General features: G+C 40.7%; 1 protein-coding gene across 1 annotated transcript in view; it reads left to right on the forward strand.

The window, feature by feature from the left end:
- Positions 1–3,215: 3,215 nt before the first annotated feature.
- LOC121723629 (guanine nucleotide-binding protein G(olf) subunit alpha) overlaps positions 3,216–19,453 on the forward strand; it is a 178,815-nt gene continuing 162,577 nt past the window's right edge. Inside the window, exon 1 of the mRNA XM_042109491.1 lies at positions 3,216–3,880. Within this exon, the coding sequence (XP_041965425.1) occupies positions 3,418–3,880 (463 nt within the window). The 5' untranslated portion in view covers positions 3,216–3,417. The remainder of the gene's footprint in view (positions 3,881–19,453) is intronic.

A 19,453-nucleotide genomic window follows, 5' to 3' on the forward strand; every position in this document is an offset into this window, starting at 1 on the left:
GTGGCCTGAACACCTGCCATAGGATTCTAATTGCTTAACGGCTCTATTGTGATGTCACAGCCCAATGTTAAGTCTATGGGGAAATTTTGAGTAGTTTTTAATTAATAGTTTAAAAAGTATAAAAGTTACAAAGCTGAAAAATACATAGCACCCATGTCCTAAGTAAGACCTACGTAACATAGTTTGAATGAAGTTTCTACGTTAAACGGTTGAAGCTGCATTAAATGCGTTAGAAGAAAAAGAAGAAGAAGAAGAAGAAGAAGCCTAGGAAGAACAGTACAGTGCATTTTCATGCACTGTAATAAGAAGCCTAGGAAGAACAGTACAGTGCATTTTCATGCACTGTAATAAAATGCCTAGGAAGAACAGTACAGTGCATTTTCATGCACTGTAATAAGAAATTTTGGAAGAACAGTATAGTGCATTTTCATGTACTCTAAAAAGCCTTGGAATAACAGTACAGTGCATTTTCATGCACTGTAATAAAATGCCTAGGAAGAACAGTACAGTGCATTTTCATGCACTGTAATAATAATAATATTAAGAATAATTCGGATAACAATAGAGTGCATTTTCATGCACTCTAATTAGAATCCTATGCCAGGTGTTCAGGCCACCTGGGGCAACTGTCTCAGGCTTTAAGCATACAATATGGCTGTATTAAGACTACAGATCCTGTTCAACTGCTTCCTGTGCCCAAAACTGTTTCAAAATAAAAGTCCCTTTAAAATATCCAACTTTTTAACTGTTCAACTGTTATGAACTGTTCAACTGTTGTAACTGTTTGTCAACTATGACTCCCATCAACTGTATCCTCTGCCTTAAACTGTTTCAAAATAAAAGTCCTCACTAGCTAGTTAGCATCATTATCATTGTTAGCATTTTAGCATAACTGCTAAAAATAATTAGCTAAGTTAGCTGAGTCACATGGTTAACATAGTTAACATGTTAGCATTGTTAGCATGTTAGCTATATATAGTTAGCGTGTATATTTTCATGCACTGAAAAAAGAAGAAGACTTCGGATCACAGAACAGTGCATTTTCATGCACTGTAATAAAAAGAAGAAGGAGACTTCAGATAACAGAACGGTCCATGTATCATTCGTTCATTTGATATTCAATTGAGAATCCAAAATGAAAAAACGAAAAAGGGTCTTGTTTTTTCATTATCTGTTTATGAATGTGATACAAACCAACAAATAATGTTTTGTTTTTCAGACTTTTGATTTCATGATCAGATCAAAAGTAGAACGTTTAAAAAATGGCCTCAGACCCAAAATTGATTTTGATATTTATTTTTTCCGATTGCTCTGACCCGGAAATTATTTATTGACTTCCATTGCCAGCTGCTGCTTCTAGGCCTACCAGTCCGATTATAACTTTACCACACACAATTTAACCTAAAGATCTATATTTAAATGACCACTCGGACAGAGCAACAGAATCTCTTTTTTTCCCCTCAGTTGGCAGTCTAAACGAATAGGTTTTTCTACTCCTATGCTCGATTCAGTAGCGTAGCCAGACATGTTCAAATGGGTGGGCACAGAAAGAAAAGTGGGCAAAGCCAATTTGATTGAACATAGCCTAAGAGAAGCCTCGATGAGACACCATACGTGGAGTGGAATTTCAGCTGTGATCATTTGAACTGGAGCAAAACAATGCATGGATGTAGGCCTAGCTTCGGTGAGTTACATGAAACAACTGAGACAGATTGACCATATTGTACAACTGCAAAGCCTTATCATAGGCATGTTACATTCATGACATGAAAAGTAGAACTTATTGAACAAAAATGGCAAATTACGCAGTCGGCTAAACATTTTAAACTTGCGCAAAACGGCATGAACCCAGCAACGGTGTGTAACGTAAAACACAAACTGAAGCAACAGCTTGGACAATGCAACGTCTATGACATAAAAAGTGGAATATGAACGCATTTCACACCTGACAATTAAACGGAGCTGCCGCCTGTTCGCGATTTGACTGATTCTTGAGCTCTCAGAGCTGACTTGCGCGTCTTTTTTAGATGGTGAACGTAATTGGACGGGCAAGACTGACAAGTAGACGGGCCTAGGCCCGCCTGTGACTATGCCTATGGCTCGATTTGAATTATTTGCTCTGTTTGTGAATTAAGTTCTAGCCCCTCTTTCCTTTGATCAATGTGCTTGTTGAACGATGTGTGTCCCTAGTTTCCCTGTCATACTGTCTTTGGTGTAATCTCACCAGAAGGCTACAGCAGCTGGCTGCCTTCCAATGACGTTGGCGACAAATGACGATCTGAGCTGATAGATCTAACATCTAGGCCTACTTCCCTAACATGCGCTGATACTATATAGCCTAGGCCAGTCATTACTTCTATAATCATGGGGCAACGCTTTGGGCGAACGCGATGTTCATAAACGAAACAGGCATGAGAAGGGAGATGATTTTCTGTCGATTCAACGAAACCGAGTTTGCCATCGCAAGTCGCCCATAGTCGCTAAATCTACAAAGTCACTAAAATGGCAACACTGAGCACTGACAGGTCTAGACCAAGAAAGTGACTTGGATAGACTTCCAGGTCACAGAAATCGGAACAAATAAATATCAAAATCAGTTTCGGCCCTGAAGCCATTTTTTAAACGTTATACTTTTGATCTGACCATGAAATCAAAAGCCTGGAAAACAACGTGTTATTTGTTTGTTTGTATCACATTCATAAACAAATGATGAAATAACAAGTCATTTTTTATTTTTTTCGTTTTGATTCTCAATTGAATATCATACACGGACCCGGAACAGTACATTTTCATGCACTGTATTAAGAAGACTTCAGATAACAGAACAGTGCATTTTCATGCACTGTAATAAAAAGAAGACGAAGAAGAAGACTTCGACTAACAGAACAGTGCATTTCCATGCACTATAAGCCTTTAGGCCTAAAGCAAAGATTATGCTGGAGAGCAGTGTGTAACTCTTAACTGTTGAGATATTCATCACAGACTTAGACCTAGGCTACTTTGAATGTTATAGGCTGATCAGTGTCGACCTATAGTATTAAATTATGTAAAGTAAACCTGATAACTGTAATTAGTCGAGATATAGGCTAGTCGCATTTAAAGTCGCTTCTTGTCACCTTTAAAAGTGGCCTTACTTCAACTCGTGATTTTGAGTGTAAGCTATTAGATTACATACGGTAACGTGGACCTGCAGTGTCCGCAAAGAGATCAGGTGATCCAGTAACTAAAAAGCGTAGGCAGAGTGGTGAAAATGAAAAAGACAAATAATGTTTGAGCCACACTTAGACTGGTTTTATTCTACACATATCCCATATTTGGGGCAGCAGCTTAACAATGGCACGTTGAGGGGAGTTAAAGAGTAAGGATATTGTGCTATATTGTTTTTGTCTATTTTAACAAACACAGGTGGGTGAGATCATGGGGCTGTGCTACAGTCTTCGCCCCCGACTATTTGGAGATTTAAGTGCTTCTATTTCAAACGCTACCTCGGATTCCGATCAGCCTCCAGATTCTGCTCCTTCGCGTACTGGGGGACCTCCTCAAGAGGACGCCGGTGGATACTGCGAGAATGCACCGCTTCGCACAAGCCAAACACACCCCTGGGACACCGGCAAACAGCTGTGTGGAGACGCTTGCTCTGGAGACTTGAATACGGGTGGTTCATTAATACAGAATGGAGGTGGTAAGGGATCGGGAAAGGACCGTAGACGATTGCAATTGCTGCAAAAGAATGCCCCTCTTAAGCAGAAACATTGGGATAAGTTGTTGGTGGAGGAGAAGGAGGCCGAGAAGGAGGCTAAGAAAGTCAGCAAGACCATTGACAAGGCCTTGAAAGAGCTCAAACGGGAATATAAACAGACCCACAGGCTTCTACTATTGGGTAGGTGTGAACCGACTCTGTATCCATGCAGTTTCGCACCATTGTTTGTAGACCAGGGCCATTGTCTACACCTAGCTATGTCTTAAATGGCTAAGAGTGTTTCAGTGTTAAGTAGGCCACTGTGCTCATTAATCATGTTATCTCATGCAACGACTAGTGCCCAAACTGGATATAAGGTGCCAGTGCTGCCCTAATTTAGCAGTCGCATTATCATCGGTTGTGATAGGCATGCATTTGGTAGCCTAATCATAAAAAAATGCATTTCATAGTTTGTACATAAATGTAACTTCTAGTCATTGAAATTGCAGGCCTGCACAAACATAATGGGCATATGCTACAAGCAATTGTATGTTGGCCTACAGGAAAGGCAAGTCCATAATGTATGGGCAAGACTTCATTTATTTCGATCCAATGAGTCATTAATGTCACTTTGAAGTCCAGTGTGTGAAATAATACAGTGTGAGTAGCTGGGAAATTATTTACATTTGATCCTTTATCATCTCTTAAACCAAAATAACCCTGTTGTAAGAACAGAACAATTAAGGAGAAAGAGTATCAGAGTATACTTTAGTATTTACTAGGGCTGTCAAGCGATTAAAAAATAGTCTAATTAATTAGATACTCTGTGATTAATTAGGCTAATATAAATTAATCACATGCATCCATTTTTGCTAAAAAACATATTTTAAAAACAATTTAGGCAGTGAAAAGCCAAACCAATGAATGAAAAGCCAAACCACCATTATAAAAGTTCAACGTCTCTTTTATTTTACTTTATCATTTTTATTACAATTTTCCCTTTGGCGCAGGCATCAGCGTAGTGCCTGGTGTCAGATTTTTAGCAGGATAAATGCAAATGACTGAAGTTTCCACTCACTGTAAATGACATGTGCAGTACCCTAACACCAAGGTAATGTGTGGTATACCCCCCATAATTTGTCCTTTTTTTGGCCATTCAGACATGTTGTAGATTTTTATTCAGTGTGGAACAAATGTTGATTTAGTAAGGACTCGTCGGTTAGTTAGTTAGTTAGTCGGTTGGTCATAGGGTAGGCTAAGTAAACATGTTTGCAAAATTAATTTTGACAATGCTGGCGGCTAGTATTATTATCATCAAGAGGTGTGCTAACTCTTACCTCCGGATTGCTTTGCATTGAGCTGATACTTCAGACTTTACAAACTCCTATGGTTGGCAACAGAAATTATTTACTGTAGAAATAGTAGAGAATGATGCTGTCAACAGGAGTGGTCTGGGCATTTTTTTTAAACGTAGGTTAAATGTTTCATTCCCAGGACCAAGCAGTGCTTCCTTGTCTGCCTCCCTCAGTCACTATAGCCAGACTGCACTGGGTCAAATGTCACTATGAAATGCAATTAATCAGCGTTAATATCAACGTGTTATTCTTTCTGTAATTAATTAATAGAAATTAACGTGTTATTTTAACAGCCCTACAGTAGTATTTACTTATTAAAATAATTGCAGTGGTTTGGGCCTGAAAACATGTATGCTTTCAGGGTTTTGGTGTTGTTGACAGCAGTCATTATCTACTGAACTGAATTGTTCATGATATTGCATTTGTTTATATTTTATATTTAAATTTCTTAGCAGACGCTTTTGTCCAAAACGACCGACTTTATATTTTAACCAAACAAAACACACCTAAACAATCTATTTTTCAATGTACTTCAACAAATCGTTCTATCCTTTATGATATGTGTCAATAAATCATGAAAAATAAACACATTGAAAAATCTTTTAATTTATTATTCCAAAAAATATCTTGATGTATTTTACTGATTTAATTATTTAATCATCTTTTACTTACAATGAAAGATAGAGGGCTACATATAATTAAAGATGTCACAAAATGATCCTACTTTATCAGGGGCCATGCACACAACAGTGGTGAAAACAGAATTTTTGCTGCATTTTTTTGCCTGTCATTAACACAACACAGCAAACACAAGGAATGTAGCATGAAGCATGGCTTTGACAATTAATGTTATTCAGTTGTAGGCTTGCATGCAGGTTATACAAGAAAAAGGCATGTTCACTCAGTTTCGCATTTCCATATGGACACTGTTTTCAGAAATCTTTGTTGTCGTGTAGCAACCCCTCTATTGTAAAATAAATACATTGAAAAAGATTTTGAAATGTAGCCTGGTTAAAACCAGACACATTCACTTTGGCTCAGGCCAGAGTTTTTACCAGAATCTTTCAGTTTTTGCAGAAAGCACAAAACTTGGCAGTTACCCCTTGTGATTAAAAATGGAAATGGACTCCTACTGTAGCGTGCCCTAGTCACCACTATCTTGATTTCAAATATGGGCACCAAAATATGCCATTTATTCAACATTTATAATGCTGTGCTGCTCTTAACACATAATATGAAGTGTCTAGCATCTTTCAGCATTATGAAATACATAATGTGACAATCATGCATAACTAAAATGGCAGGCATGTTGGATTTTAACCGGTTGAGGAGTACGGTCACAAATATGTGATCAGACGCAGCTGGGCCCCTGGGAGTACTATCACAAATATGTGATTAGATGCAGCTGGGCCCCTGGGAGTACGATCACAAATATGTGATTAGAACGTTTTTGAAAAAAGTTCTATACCTACCATGATGCAACAATTACCCTCAGGGACTTTTCTGCCATTAAACAATTTTAAGAACACAGAAACTGAATTTGCGTAGAATTCTAGAAGGAGCCAGGAAAATAATTCACTCGCTGGGGAGCAGCCACTGATCTATAAAGAACAGATTGTTCTTTATAGATCAGTGGGAACAGCATTGTCTTAAAGAATTCACTCCTCAACAGGTTAAAGAAGTAGTGTCAGAATTTATGGCTTTAAACAAAGAGTCAAAAACTGTTATAATTTGCCCCCTACAGGCTTGCATGCTAGCAAGGAGCCTAAAACCCATGGATGCTAGCGTCTGTCAAGTCTCTTAAAGAAACATATGCTGCCTTCTGGAAAATTAGGTATTTTGCTATCTATCCTAGAATTAGTACATGCCCTTTTCTTCTCTGTGTGTGCAATAACCTAGTCAAACACGTCCCACTGTTAGCCTAATTCAATGGAAGTGGGTGGGGTGCATCCCATAAAATGGTTATACCTGTTCTCTACAATTTAATATCTTAAGACTAGCTGACGACCTCAAAAACTACCAGACACTCCTGACCTCCTTTTCAGCCAGCATCACTGCTGCTAAGACTGCTTTCTACAATGACAAAATCAACAGTGCTACAGACACTCGAAAACTTTTCTCAACCTTCAAATCGCTACTCAACCCTCAGCTGCCTCCTCCTCCATCCAGCCTTACTGCAGATACCCTCGCCTCATTTTTTACAAACAAAGTGGCGGCAATCAGCAGTCAATTCTCTACATGCCCACTCAACGCATCTGACTCAGATACCGCACTCCAGTGTTTCCCCTAGAAATTTTTCCAGCAGCGGTGCTATTACTTGGGGGGGGGGGGGGGGGGGGGGTGTTGCGCATTTAAAAAAAAAAAAAAAAAAATTATTTATTTTTTTTATATCATACCTTCGTGTTTCTTTTGTGGACATTTTCAGCTTTCTTTTACATTATTGGTTAAAAATGATAGAAGAAAAATGAAATGGCACAACCCAGAAAAAGATTATTTACAATTTATTTAAATTTGTCTTAATGGCAAAGGCCACACCCAATCTGCGAGCACTTATTTTTTCTGGGCTTTTCAAAGAACATCTCTAAGGCTCTTTGGTAATTGAATTGAATTGTTGGGGGGCCATTAATGCTGACACGCATGCACGTAGCCAGATGCTCTCCTTGTAGTCTATTTCTCAGTCCCAAAACAACAAACCCACGTATAAAAAAGTAAATACTCACTTTTCTTCTACATCACTCCCACAGTTACCATACAACTCACTCACAATTAACTCGAAAAGGACCTAGGCTACTTGATTGAAGTGCGACCGTTCGTCTCACCGTCAAGAGAACGCTGAAGTTATGAGAACACGTCTTTCTGATAAGAGAATGTAGGCTCCTATGTCTAATGCCGCAAACGTAGAAAAGGTCTGTTTGTGATAGCCTATTATAGCTAAGTGGACAGAATTTAGGCTATACGTATATGCCAACATATGCTCATATTTCCTTTAACTATCTGAAAGTTTAAACAGGCCTAGACTGTGTTCGCCTAGCTTTCCCATGCAAACATTACATGTAGCCCTACGCTAACGTTACAAGTCTAGGCTACAATTAACGTTAAGACCATACACCTTGTAGCACATTGGTTTACTCTATTGCATTACTTACGTTTTAATAATTTGTCGTTGAATGTTGATGGAGGCTCATCTTTGGGAAATCAGCTCTCTGGATAAAATTGTCAGCCGGAGCAAGAGTTCTCAGAGTTGACGACACCGGACGTAAATCCAATCAGCAGAAAGAACCACATCACAACAGTAGGCTAAATCGCAACAAACTTTTTTTCCTTTTTCCCCCCATGTTAAATTCATTTCGGTAATCATGAATTGGTTTCTTTTATTTGATGTAGGCTAGGAGAGGAGGATGCATGTTTCACATTAGTGTCAATGTGTCAAAGCAGGCTTTGGATCAGAGGAATTGCTCAAGCTTAACATATGGCATAGGCTACAAGCGAATTCACGGCATACAAACAGCTTCGTGATGAAATATAACTAATATCATTTTTTATTGTCACCAGGCCTATAAGTAGGCTATTTATTGTGTAACCTACAAGTGAACGATGACACCATAGGCTACACTGTGGCGGAGCAAGACCCCATCAGTCGGATAGCTAAACAATGTAACCGTGTTCAGAACGTAGGCTAGCCATATGGGCTGCAGACTTGTCTTTGGGCTTGTAATCACCTGACACATCATGCCGCATATATGTCCTGAATAATGAGAGGCTAAGTGCGGATTTGATGCACTTAACTTACTCAAGACTTTCAGAAAACAATTTCGAGATGACGTAGGCCGTTGTGCTTTTACAGTGTGTTAAGTGAATCTCGTGATATTATGTTGCAGCGGCGCTGAAAATCCAGCGGCGGCGCTGCGCCGCTGTTAAATACACTGTAGGGGAAACACTGCACTCCTACAACCTCTAGGGACTGCTGGAACATCTTTTTCAGCATTCACGCCTCTCTCCGAGAGTGAAGTGTCCAGACTCCTGACATGCAGCCGTCCTACCACATGCTCGCTGGACCCTATACCTACGAGCCTACTTCAGTCCATCAGCCCGACCATCGCTCCAGCTATCACACATGTGATCAATGCCTCGCTAACCTCCGGCACATTTCCAACAGCGTTCAAAATGGCCCGGGTAACACCGTTACTTAAGAAAGCTTCTCTCAACCCTACTCAAGTCGAGAACTACCGCCCTGTCTCACTACTGCCTTTCCTATCCAAAGGCATTGAACGAGCAGTCTCCAAACAGGTCTCTGACTTCCTTTCACAGAACAACCTTCTGGATCCAAATCAGTCTGGGTTCAAAAGCGGCCACTCTACCGAAACGGCTCTGCTGTCTGTAACAGAAGCCTTAAAAGAAGCCAGGGCGACCGCTCGATCATCAGTACTCATTCTGCTTGACTTATCGGCTGCCTTTGACACGGTTAATCACCGTATCCTTCTCTCTATACTCGCTGACATGGGAATCTCCGGAGCTGCTCTCTCCTGGTTTGAATCCTACCTCACAGGACGCTCGTTTAACGTATCATGGCTTGGTCAGCTATCTGCACCTCACCATCTCGCCACAGGGGTCCCCCAGGGCTCAGTGCTGGGCCCCCTCCTCTTTGCTATCTACACCACCTCCTTGGGACAGATTATCCGTTCGCACGGCTTCTCATACCACTGCTATGCAGACGACACACAACTCTATCTGTCCTTTCCACCTGACGACCCCCTGGTTTCAGCACGGATCTCAGATTGCCTTTCAGACATAGCTACATGGATGAAGGCACACCACCTCCAGCTGAACCTCTCAAAGACTGAACTGCTGGTCATCCCAGCTAAACCTACCATACACCACGACATCAACATCAAATTTGACTCCCTGTCTGTTTCACCGACCAGGACTGCAAGAAATCTAGGAGTTGTTCTCGACAACCAACTAAACTTCTCAGATCATGTTGCCTCAGTCGCCCGGTCATGCCGTTTCGCACTCTACAACATACAGAAAATCAGGACTTACTTGACTCAAGAATGCTACCCAACTTCTGGTTCAGGCAATAGTCATCTCACGACTCGACTACTGCAATGCCCTCCTGACAGGTCTCCCAGCCTGCGCAGTGAAACCACTTCAGATGATCCAGAACGCGGCGGCGCGCCTGGTCTACAACCAACCCAAAAGGGCACATGTTACCCCGCTGCTCATCCAGCTACACTGGCTACCTATGGCGGCCCGCATCAAATTCAAGTCTCTAACGCTTGCCTACAAAGTAGTCTCCGGTTCTGCTCCCACCTACTTGAATGCCCTCATACAGACTTACACTACCTCCAGACCGCTGCGCTCCTCTGACGAACGACGTCTAGCTCTACCACCGGTACGCTCAAGCCAATCCAAACTTTTCTCATCTGTTGTTCCTCGTTGGTGGAACACACTGCCAGTTCCTACAAGGGCAGGGACATCCTTTTCCACTTTCAAAAAACTCCTGAAGACCCAGCTCTTTAGAGAACATCTACTCTCATAGCAACACTTACAACAAGTCTTACTGATCCTAGCACTCACCAGCCGTTAAACTGACAAGTAACTGTTAAAATACAGCACTCACCGACACACTTATTCTTACTGTACTCTAATGTGTTTTTTTTTAAACTGTCCTAAAATTGTGAGAATTGTTCTAAAACTTACTGTTTACCATGTTGTTAGTCGCTTTGGTTAAAAAAGCGTCAGCCAAATGTAATGTAATGTAATGTAATGTAATTAAGACAATGAAGCTCATTTAAATACGTAATACCTTATGAGTTTAGCCGACATGTTAAAACTCATGCTACTGTAGTCAGTAAAACAGCCCTCTGTGGTTTTAGGACACTCGCGGCCTGTGGGTGCCACGTGGTGGTAGATTTGTTGGGGAATAGCTGTTTTAGCTGGAAACACTAAAAGCTCCATTTTTGAGAGATTAAGAGCCCGTCCACACGGAGACACTTTTTGGGTTAAACGCAGAGGTTTTGCTTCGTCTTGGCTGAGCGTCCAAACGAATCCTGTAAACGCACTGCCCGAAACCGCACTTTTTTTGAAACCTGGTCCCAGAGTGGAAAAATCTGAAACCGTAGCCCCTTTGAATTCGTTTGGACAGCGAAACCGCACATCCTACTTGCGTATCGATGATGTCATCGCCACACCTCAGCTGCCCTGGACTTGCACTTATAGTATTGCCTAACAATACTAGTTTTCATACATGACATTACCTACGATTACACTCCATAGGATAAATATCACAACTGGTGCTGCGCAGCGCCAATAGCTTATGACTTGGTGGACTGAACACTGTTTTTCCCGGTGTTTTTTTATGCATTCTAGCTACTGTCAGTGACGCGAGAGAACTTAAGTTATTAGGGAAGTGCGGTGTAAGGTTACATTAATTTGTGCGTAGTGCCGGTGTCATTCATTTATTTTATATGTCTTACAACATAAATAAATGCATTCATAGTCAGATATGAGCATACAAAGACGCTTAGAACTCATGTTAAGCCTATAGATGCGCACTAAATGCGAATGCGCAATTTGATGCAAGCAAAAGTATCGACTGTTGCTAACAAAGGTATTATAGCAATATTATAAATGTGGCGACAGAACAGCCTAGAACTTGGGTACGTCTAGCCTTTGCACTTGCGGTGATAACCAAAACTAATGTGAATCGCGGACTATCCTACAACTAAAGAAAGTAAAGGAGATTATTTTTACCTGCGTTAGCCAAATAAAGGACGGGACTACACCCTTCACAAACTGTAAAAATTAAGTTTATTAGTTTTACAGTTGACTACAGTTGACAGTTCACTAGGCTATAAGTCCACACAAACAATTCTGGTTTCCTCGCACTAGCCAGTTTTGTCGTAGCCTACTCTGTCTGTTGTATGGCCTACACTGCACGCAAGCGTTGGTCAATATCTGTAACAAACAGTGCCACCTATAGGCCTGGGATATGAAGTAATGTGTTGAGTCGTGTTGAGATGGATCCGTTTGGACGCAAATATTCTTGATACGGTTCCAGGGAAGACGGAGGGAAAAAAGGTCGGTTTGGTACGTGTGGACTAGGCCTAAGCTGAAGGTGCCGATATTTCATCAAGACTGCAATATCCTTAAGGCATGCAGAAATCCTATGGGAAACGGTTAGGGGTGGACACCGAAACCCGGTTCTAATATATAACCGGCGCCGAGGCAAGCAGTAGTAATGACCTCAAATAACAACGTGGATTTCGGTGCCTCATTTCGATGGCACTTAAATCTCTTTTTTTTTTTAATACGAGGCATCACTTCACGTCACGTACCATCTGTAACATCTTGCTCTGCTCTGATAGCACCACATTCTAACATAAACATTTCAACATATAAGCCTAAAGCAGAGGGGCGCACCATAGTGTTATCACAATACCAAAATTATTGTTTCAATACCGATACCAAGTCAAGAATTGTGATTTCGATACTTCTTCGATACTTACTTTAAAAATGTATTTGATTTGAGGGCCCCTACCACCTTGACGTCATCATTAATATTGAATATAGTGAGCATACCAGTGGCCATCCTACATTCTGCTTGACTCTCCACACACACACACACACACACAAACTACACACGGAAAATGATTGCTTATGTCATATTTCATATATTTTGGAATTCATATAAAGTGTATATTTTGTTAAGAATGTATAGTATTTTATAATCTGCATAATTACTAGTAGTTAAAAATGTTATCACTTAAACTAGCAGCCATGCCTCGCTGTTTATGGCACGACAGCCGTGCGTACGTGAGTGGGGAGAAAAGACGCACAGGCTACGGGAGGAGGCACTAGAAGCATACCTTACGCACGGGCATGTTACTTCAAAAGAACGTCACGGTTATTCTTAAAACGTCACGGTCATTCTTAAAAGTATCGATATTAATAAAATTAGGTGTTTGTCATTTTTAATTTCAGGGTATTGCGATACTTTTCTAGTATTGGTGCACCATGCAACACTAGTGCACCACATAGGTTAGTGACCGTGTTTGACAGCTTGCGTGAGTCCATGCCATTGCCAAGTAGCCTACTTTAAAGGACCAGTATGTAGGAAATGCATAGAAAATGTATTCCAAACCATTCCAAAAATGATCACCATATGTCGTCAGAGAGTAAGGAAACACGATGAATTGAAGTAATGGCTTATTTGACAACATTACTATAACCAGTGGTGGAGGAAGTACTGAAACTCAGTACTTAAGTAAAAGTACAAATAATCAAAGAAATATTTACTTTAGTAAAAGTAAAAGTACCACAATGATAACCCTACTTAAGTAAAAGTAAAAAGTGCCTGTTTTTAAATGGATTAAAAGTAAAAGTATTTGCATAATGATTTATTCTCTTAATATCTATATTCTAATTAAAAAAAGAATATGGGCTGTGACATTTCAATTAAGCTAGTTTTAGGTTATACTAGGCTAGATAGTTTTAAGCTAATGTAATTGTGCTTACCATCTGTGGCCCAGTTTACATTCTGACTTAACCAGAATTACATTCTCCAGAATTGTAGGCTATCTACTAGGGCAGGGGTGGGCAAACTTTTTGGCTCAAGGGCCACATTGGGTTTTGAAAATTGGCAGGCCGGCCGCACAACAGCCCCCCCCCCCACTACACACACATAAAAAAAAAATAAGAAAAATAGCCTATCATTTAGTATGAAAAGTACTTCTTTTAAAATATGAATTGCTTAAAAATGCTGCTAATTTTATGTTGTTTAACAAATGTATAAATTGTGCACAGTCGCTTTAATTCACGTTTATTTCTCAATGATCTTCTGCCTGCTCCGCTATGGTTAGTGCTGTATCTACGGCTGGGCCCTCTCCAAGGGCGCGGGAAGGGGGATGCTGAGGGTGCTGCAGCACTCCCTGCTGGCAGGAGATAGATTTTTAAAAAATATTATATAGGCTACATGTTTAAATAATTACTAATTCGCTGTCTGACATTTATATTTTTGTATGTGAAATGATGAGTCAAATAACAAAAAAGGGTTATGGATAGGTTTGAATATAGGCTACTAAAAATGAACAGTTATAGAGATCAACCGTAAACGTGAGTCAGTTATTGACCGTAGCATGGTTTCAGCTAGGCCTATGTGATGTACGGTTGATATAGGTCTACATATTCTATGCGATTTACACGTTCAAAAAAGCATGGATAAGCTGAAAGAAACTTTAATTGTGTTTTACAGTTTTGCCAAATTAATACATGTATAGCTAGTGAAATCAATTCACTATCCTAGTCGCTAAGATAGAAATTATTAGGACACTTGCTGTGGAGACGACACACTTTAGGCTATTCAGAAATTATTTGCGAGATCATTGCAGCCTGATTATTAGCCTATATTTAAAGCCAAACATCTCTGGTGTGGTTTTGACGATCAGAAAAGTAATTTTCCTTAGCTATACTGAAATAGGCTAATGATGTCAAGTGCGCTTCTGTGGGGTTAGGGTGGGCGAGGTGGCTTTGGATTGCTGTCGCGGAACATTGGAATTTGTGGCTGCCCAGGACTTTTCTAAAACTTCTCTCTATCACCCGCACACCGCGCTAAAATGACGTATTTAGCAGTCAAAATCCGAAACATGTCCAGGAGGGGAAAAATCGCCGGACATCCATTATTTTTGTTATTCAGCACCCCTGATCAAAAATAGGTTCCCGCGCGCATGGCCCTCTCACAGTTTTTAAATGGTCAGTAGAGGGAACTACTGTTGCCTTCATGATTTCCTTTTAAAAGTTTCTTATAAAAAGGACATCAATTATCAACAATGACAAGCCAGCTGGAACCTGTGGCTCTCTCCCCCTCCCGTGAGTGCAGACGCGTTCCCAATTAAATGGATCGCATAATGTTCACGTTAGATCTGCTGCAAAGGAGATAACTAAGAGTTAACTTCGTTTAACATGATGTTATCTCTATTTAACATGATGTTTTGACATTGTAAACGTTCTCTAAGGGGGGTGAAAAGCAGTTTGCAGTAAAGCTAACCAACGTCGCCTCTATCGCAGGAAAAAAATAGCGAGCAGCCTGATAACCAAATGAAATGCTCGGCGGGCCGGATGAAAGTGCTTGGCGGGCCGGTTACGGCCCGCGCGCCGCAGTTTGCCCACCCCTGTACTAGGGTGATCTGCTGAGTTAATTTAATACCATTCAGCAAAACACGAGAGGCTGAAGTTTAACGCGGTGGACAAGGGAAAAGTCCGATGGATCCTAATGCCAATTCTGCTGGTCCCGATTGAACAGAAAAGTTGTTGAGAAAGGTGTCTTTATGATAAGGTTCAGTTTCACTTGCACAGACGTGCATAGACATTGAACGAGCGCTCACATTACTACCCCCAATTTTAGGCTATGCCTCTTTATTTGATTACACAGTTACGAATTATTTCCTAATCTGGAAAATGTTTAGTTTTTTTCGGCCAGCGGTTCTATAATAGTCTACTATTCATTTGTGCCGCAAATGATCAGACATGTGACAGACGCATGAGCATAGCCTGTAACTTCGCTTCTCCGTGGACTAGCAATCTCATCGGGGAGGAGGCCCTAACGCTGCAGATAATAGACAGAGAAAGGCAAGCATATGCTCGGGGCACAGAACACATTTGCATGCCCAGTGTAGCCATGGGTGTGGTGAATATAGCCTACCGAATGCAGATGGCTACCAGTTCACGCTTTGCCTGGTCTAGACTAGAAGCCTATGTTTCAAAGCTTTAGAAGCGGGGCACGTATCGCTCTAAAATCTCAACCCAGCCCCCTGGTAAAACAAACGTGTTTGTCAGAGACAAAAAAACTGATCATAAAATGTAGCCTAACGTAAAAAGTAACGATGGTGTTGTAGAAATGTAGTGGAGTAAAAGTACAGATAATTGCTGCAAAATGTAACGAAGTAAAAGTCAAAAGTATGCAATATAGATTATACTTAAGTAAAGTACAAATGCGTGCTTAATTTACTTAAGTACAGTAACGAAGTATTTGTACTTCGATACATTCCACCACTGACTATAACCCGTATAAACCTGTAAAACCCGTAAAAAATGAGTTACGGGTGGAATCGGGCGGAGCAATTTAATTCTAGAATAGCGTATTAATAATGGGCCGGCGCTTTCTCTTATTTGGGTTGCTAGATTAGTAAAGGCCACTGTTAACAGCTGTCAGTTGTAGTCATGAGTAGCCTACGAAAGGCAGTCGAAGGAGGTGGCGTTATCGCCACCAAAATTACCAAAATATTGTTCGATAAAACAAGAAACCAATTAAGTGGACATCGGCGTAGCCTTCCTGAGATGCTGATGTCTTCATCAAATGAAGAATATCTGACGCAGAGCTGGTCATATTTCTCCTCGACAGGTAGGCTAAACTTCATCTGCATCGCTAACTTCAGCTAAATATGTTACGTTGGTGAGAGAGAGATTTTTTGTTTTCACTGTTTCTGTAATGTGTAGCTGGGCCATGGTTGGAGAAATGTTAAAGCAGCTGCAGGTCAACTAATGTAAGCTATGTCTTCATTACAACTGGCAACCCAGAGCATCGCGTCTCTAAATCTTGAGAACTAGGGGTGGGCGATATGGACAAAAATAATATCTCGATATTTTTTGTGATTTTGACGATAACGATAATTAGTCGATATCCTTTAAAAAAAATGTTTTGTTAAAGTCTGACTTACTTTACAGCTCATTATTTATGAATAGCATCATTACAGTAATAACTAATAACCTAACCTGTGACTTTTTAACCAAATCAACCAATGCATTGTCACTCTATGACACATTTCCAATTCTGCCCCCACTTGTGTGTGTGGCAATGACATGGTCTAGCCAGCTACATTAGAGAAGATGAATAGGCCTAACAGTTTCCCAAGAGAAAGTCTGAAGCTGAAGTTCCTTTCAAACCTTTACATAGGATTCACTGTAAAACTAAGCAGACCAACAGAGTACATCTCAGTTATTTCCTTCGATGTTTTGTTTAAGAGCAATCATGTAGGCTTGCATTCCAAGTTACAAAATAGAAACTAACGGTTAGCATAATCAGTAAACGTAGATATTTAGAGCGAACTTCAGTCCATTTACAAAAGAGCTACATGAGAATAGTTCTTTGTTTACAACTGACTATTAAAATACTCAAAGGCTAATGTTTTCTCTACAAATAATACTGTGTAGGAAAAAACGTGACTGTCTCATCAATGCTACTTGAACAGAAGTAGCCGCAGAAAATCCCAAGTAGGCTACTCTCGCTGCACAAAATAAACATTAGGCGTGCGTGTGACAACGTTGTGACCACTGAAAATTATATATGTTCTTTATAGATCAGGTTGTGACCCACTAGTGATCACATGACACTTGCTCTCCCGCATACACCTCCTGGGAATGTATGAGTCTTCGATGCGTGAGTGTTTTCCAGACTCTGCCGTAATAGTTCTGGGGGACTTCAACCACTGCAATCTCTCTGACGAGCTCCCAAACTACACTCAACAGGTGACGTCCGACAAGAGGAGATAACATTCTGGTTCACTACAGTATGAAAGTATGGTCCACAGATGCTATCGATATGCTGAAAGGCTGCTTTGAAAGCACCAACTGGGACATCCTTAAACACACGTGTCGGCCTAGACGAGTACACAGAGGCTGTGACGTCATGCGTCTGGTTTTGTGTTGATGACTGCATTGGGACCAAATGCATCAAGACATAATATGGCAATGATCAACCCTGGTTCACCAAAGAGGTTGCTGCACTTTGCAGGAAAAAAGTTATGCATTTAAGAAAGGAGACAAGGGGGAGTATAAGACTGCCAAGTATGAACTTTGTTCTGCTATCAGAAAAGCTAAAGCTGATTATGCATTAAAACTGGAGCATCAACTGGCCACCAACAACCCCAGGTCAGTCTGGAAAAGTCTGAAGGAGAAGACCATTTTCAATAGAGGGCCTATTTCGCCACCAGATGAGGACCCTGAGCTTCCTGGTAGACTCAATGCATTTTATGCCCGGTTTGAGGACAATCAGTCACCGGCAGTCTTCCCCTCTCCTCCCACCTCCCCCTGTCCTCCCTTTGTCATCCAGGAGGCAGAGGTGTGCAAACTTCTTAAAAAACAGAAGGCCAGGAAAGCAGCAGGACCAGATCAGCTTTCCCCAGCTGTTTTCAGTGTGTAGTTCCACAGTGTTTTAAATCATCTACCATCATTTCGGTCCCGAAGACAACAAAAACAACTGGGCTCAACGACTTCAGGCCAGTTGCCCTCACTTCAGTGGCTATGAAGGTGTTTGAGCCATAGACTGTATATATAGAACTGGACAGTGTTCCGTCTGTTTGAAGTGATGGGAGCGCTAGTCCAGAGCCCCCTGGTGGCTGGCTGCAGTTCAATGTGTAACTCCGCCCATCCCCATGTATTTCAATGGCCAAGTAGCCAACTTTCCGTGTCACTTTTCTCCCCTATTTTTGTATCTACAACTTTTTATTCGAAAAAATAGTTTTCAAGATGCTTCAATACACACAATTTTTATTTTCTCGCTGAAATTATGTTTTTTAATATTATTTTAACAAATCTAAAAAGGCCGTGTTTACACCTATGATTGACAGCTGGCTGGCTGCAGACACAACACTTTGTCCATTATGTTTTACCGTCTAGGCTGCAGACACGACCACGTCATTGCTCCCTTATTTTAACGACACCTGATTTCGACACATAATCTAACCTAAATAAGTGTTGCTGTTATTATCATTAGGCTATATCCTATCACAGTCTGACTAAATACATATTGATAGTCATACATTGTGTAGTTGTTTGTAAGAGACGTCGTTGTTAATTGTGACAGATTCTTTGTGAAAAAAAGATATGTGCTGTTCTTTCGTAGATGCTAAGTGTATTAGCTTATAGCGTGCTAAATCATGCTAGCATTAGCCAGTTGATAGGTAAAGTAAAAGGGCTCTGGTATATTCACTGGCACAAAAAGTGGATATGCGCTATATGTGGCGCATAGGGGCGCAGCACCGTGTTTCTCGGGGGCTAAACATAGAAAAAGAAAGAGGGAAAATGAGATGGCATGTCAAGGGATGCGACAGTAGTAAGTGGATGGTAAAAAGCAACAGGTAGGATTTATAGTGTGACGTCTGTGCTTGGAGGCTTGCAAATATTCATGTTAATAGACTAACTAGTGTTTGCTAAGCATATGCCGATTGAAACATAACCTATTCCATTAAAATAGCTAGGTGGCTACCATGCTCATACTGAACTTTTAATGGCAAACTGCAAACAGAAATGTCATGCTAACTCATTACATGTTTCCATTTCCTAACAATCCTAATATTAATAGCTTAATATTGTGCTGATAATTTGGCAAACAAAGGCTAGAGTTGTATCAGCCTTATCCTTTGTG

Source organism: Alosa sapidissima, chromosome 1 (assembly GCF_018492685.1).
Source record: "Alosa sapidissima isolate fAloSap1 chromosome 1, fAloSap1.pri, whole genome shotgun sequence".
Classification (NCBI taxonomy): domain Eukaryota; kingdom Metazoa; phylum Chordata; class Actinopteri; order Clupeiformes; family Clupeidae; genus Alosa; species Alosa sapidissima.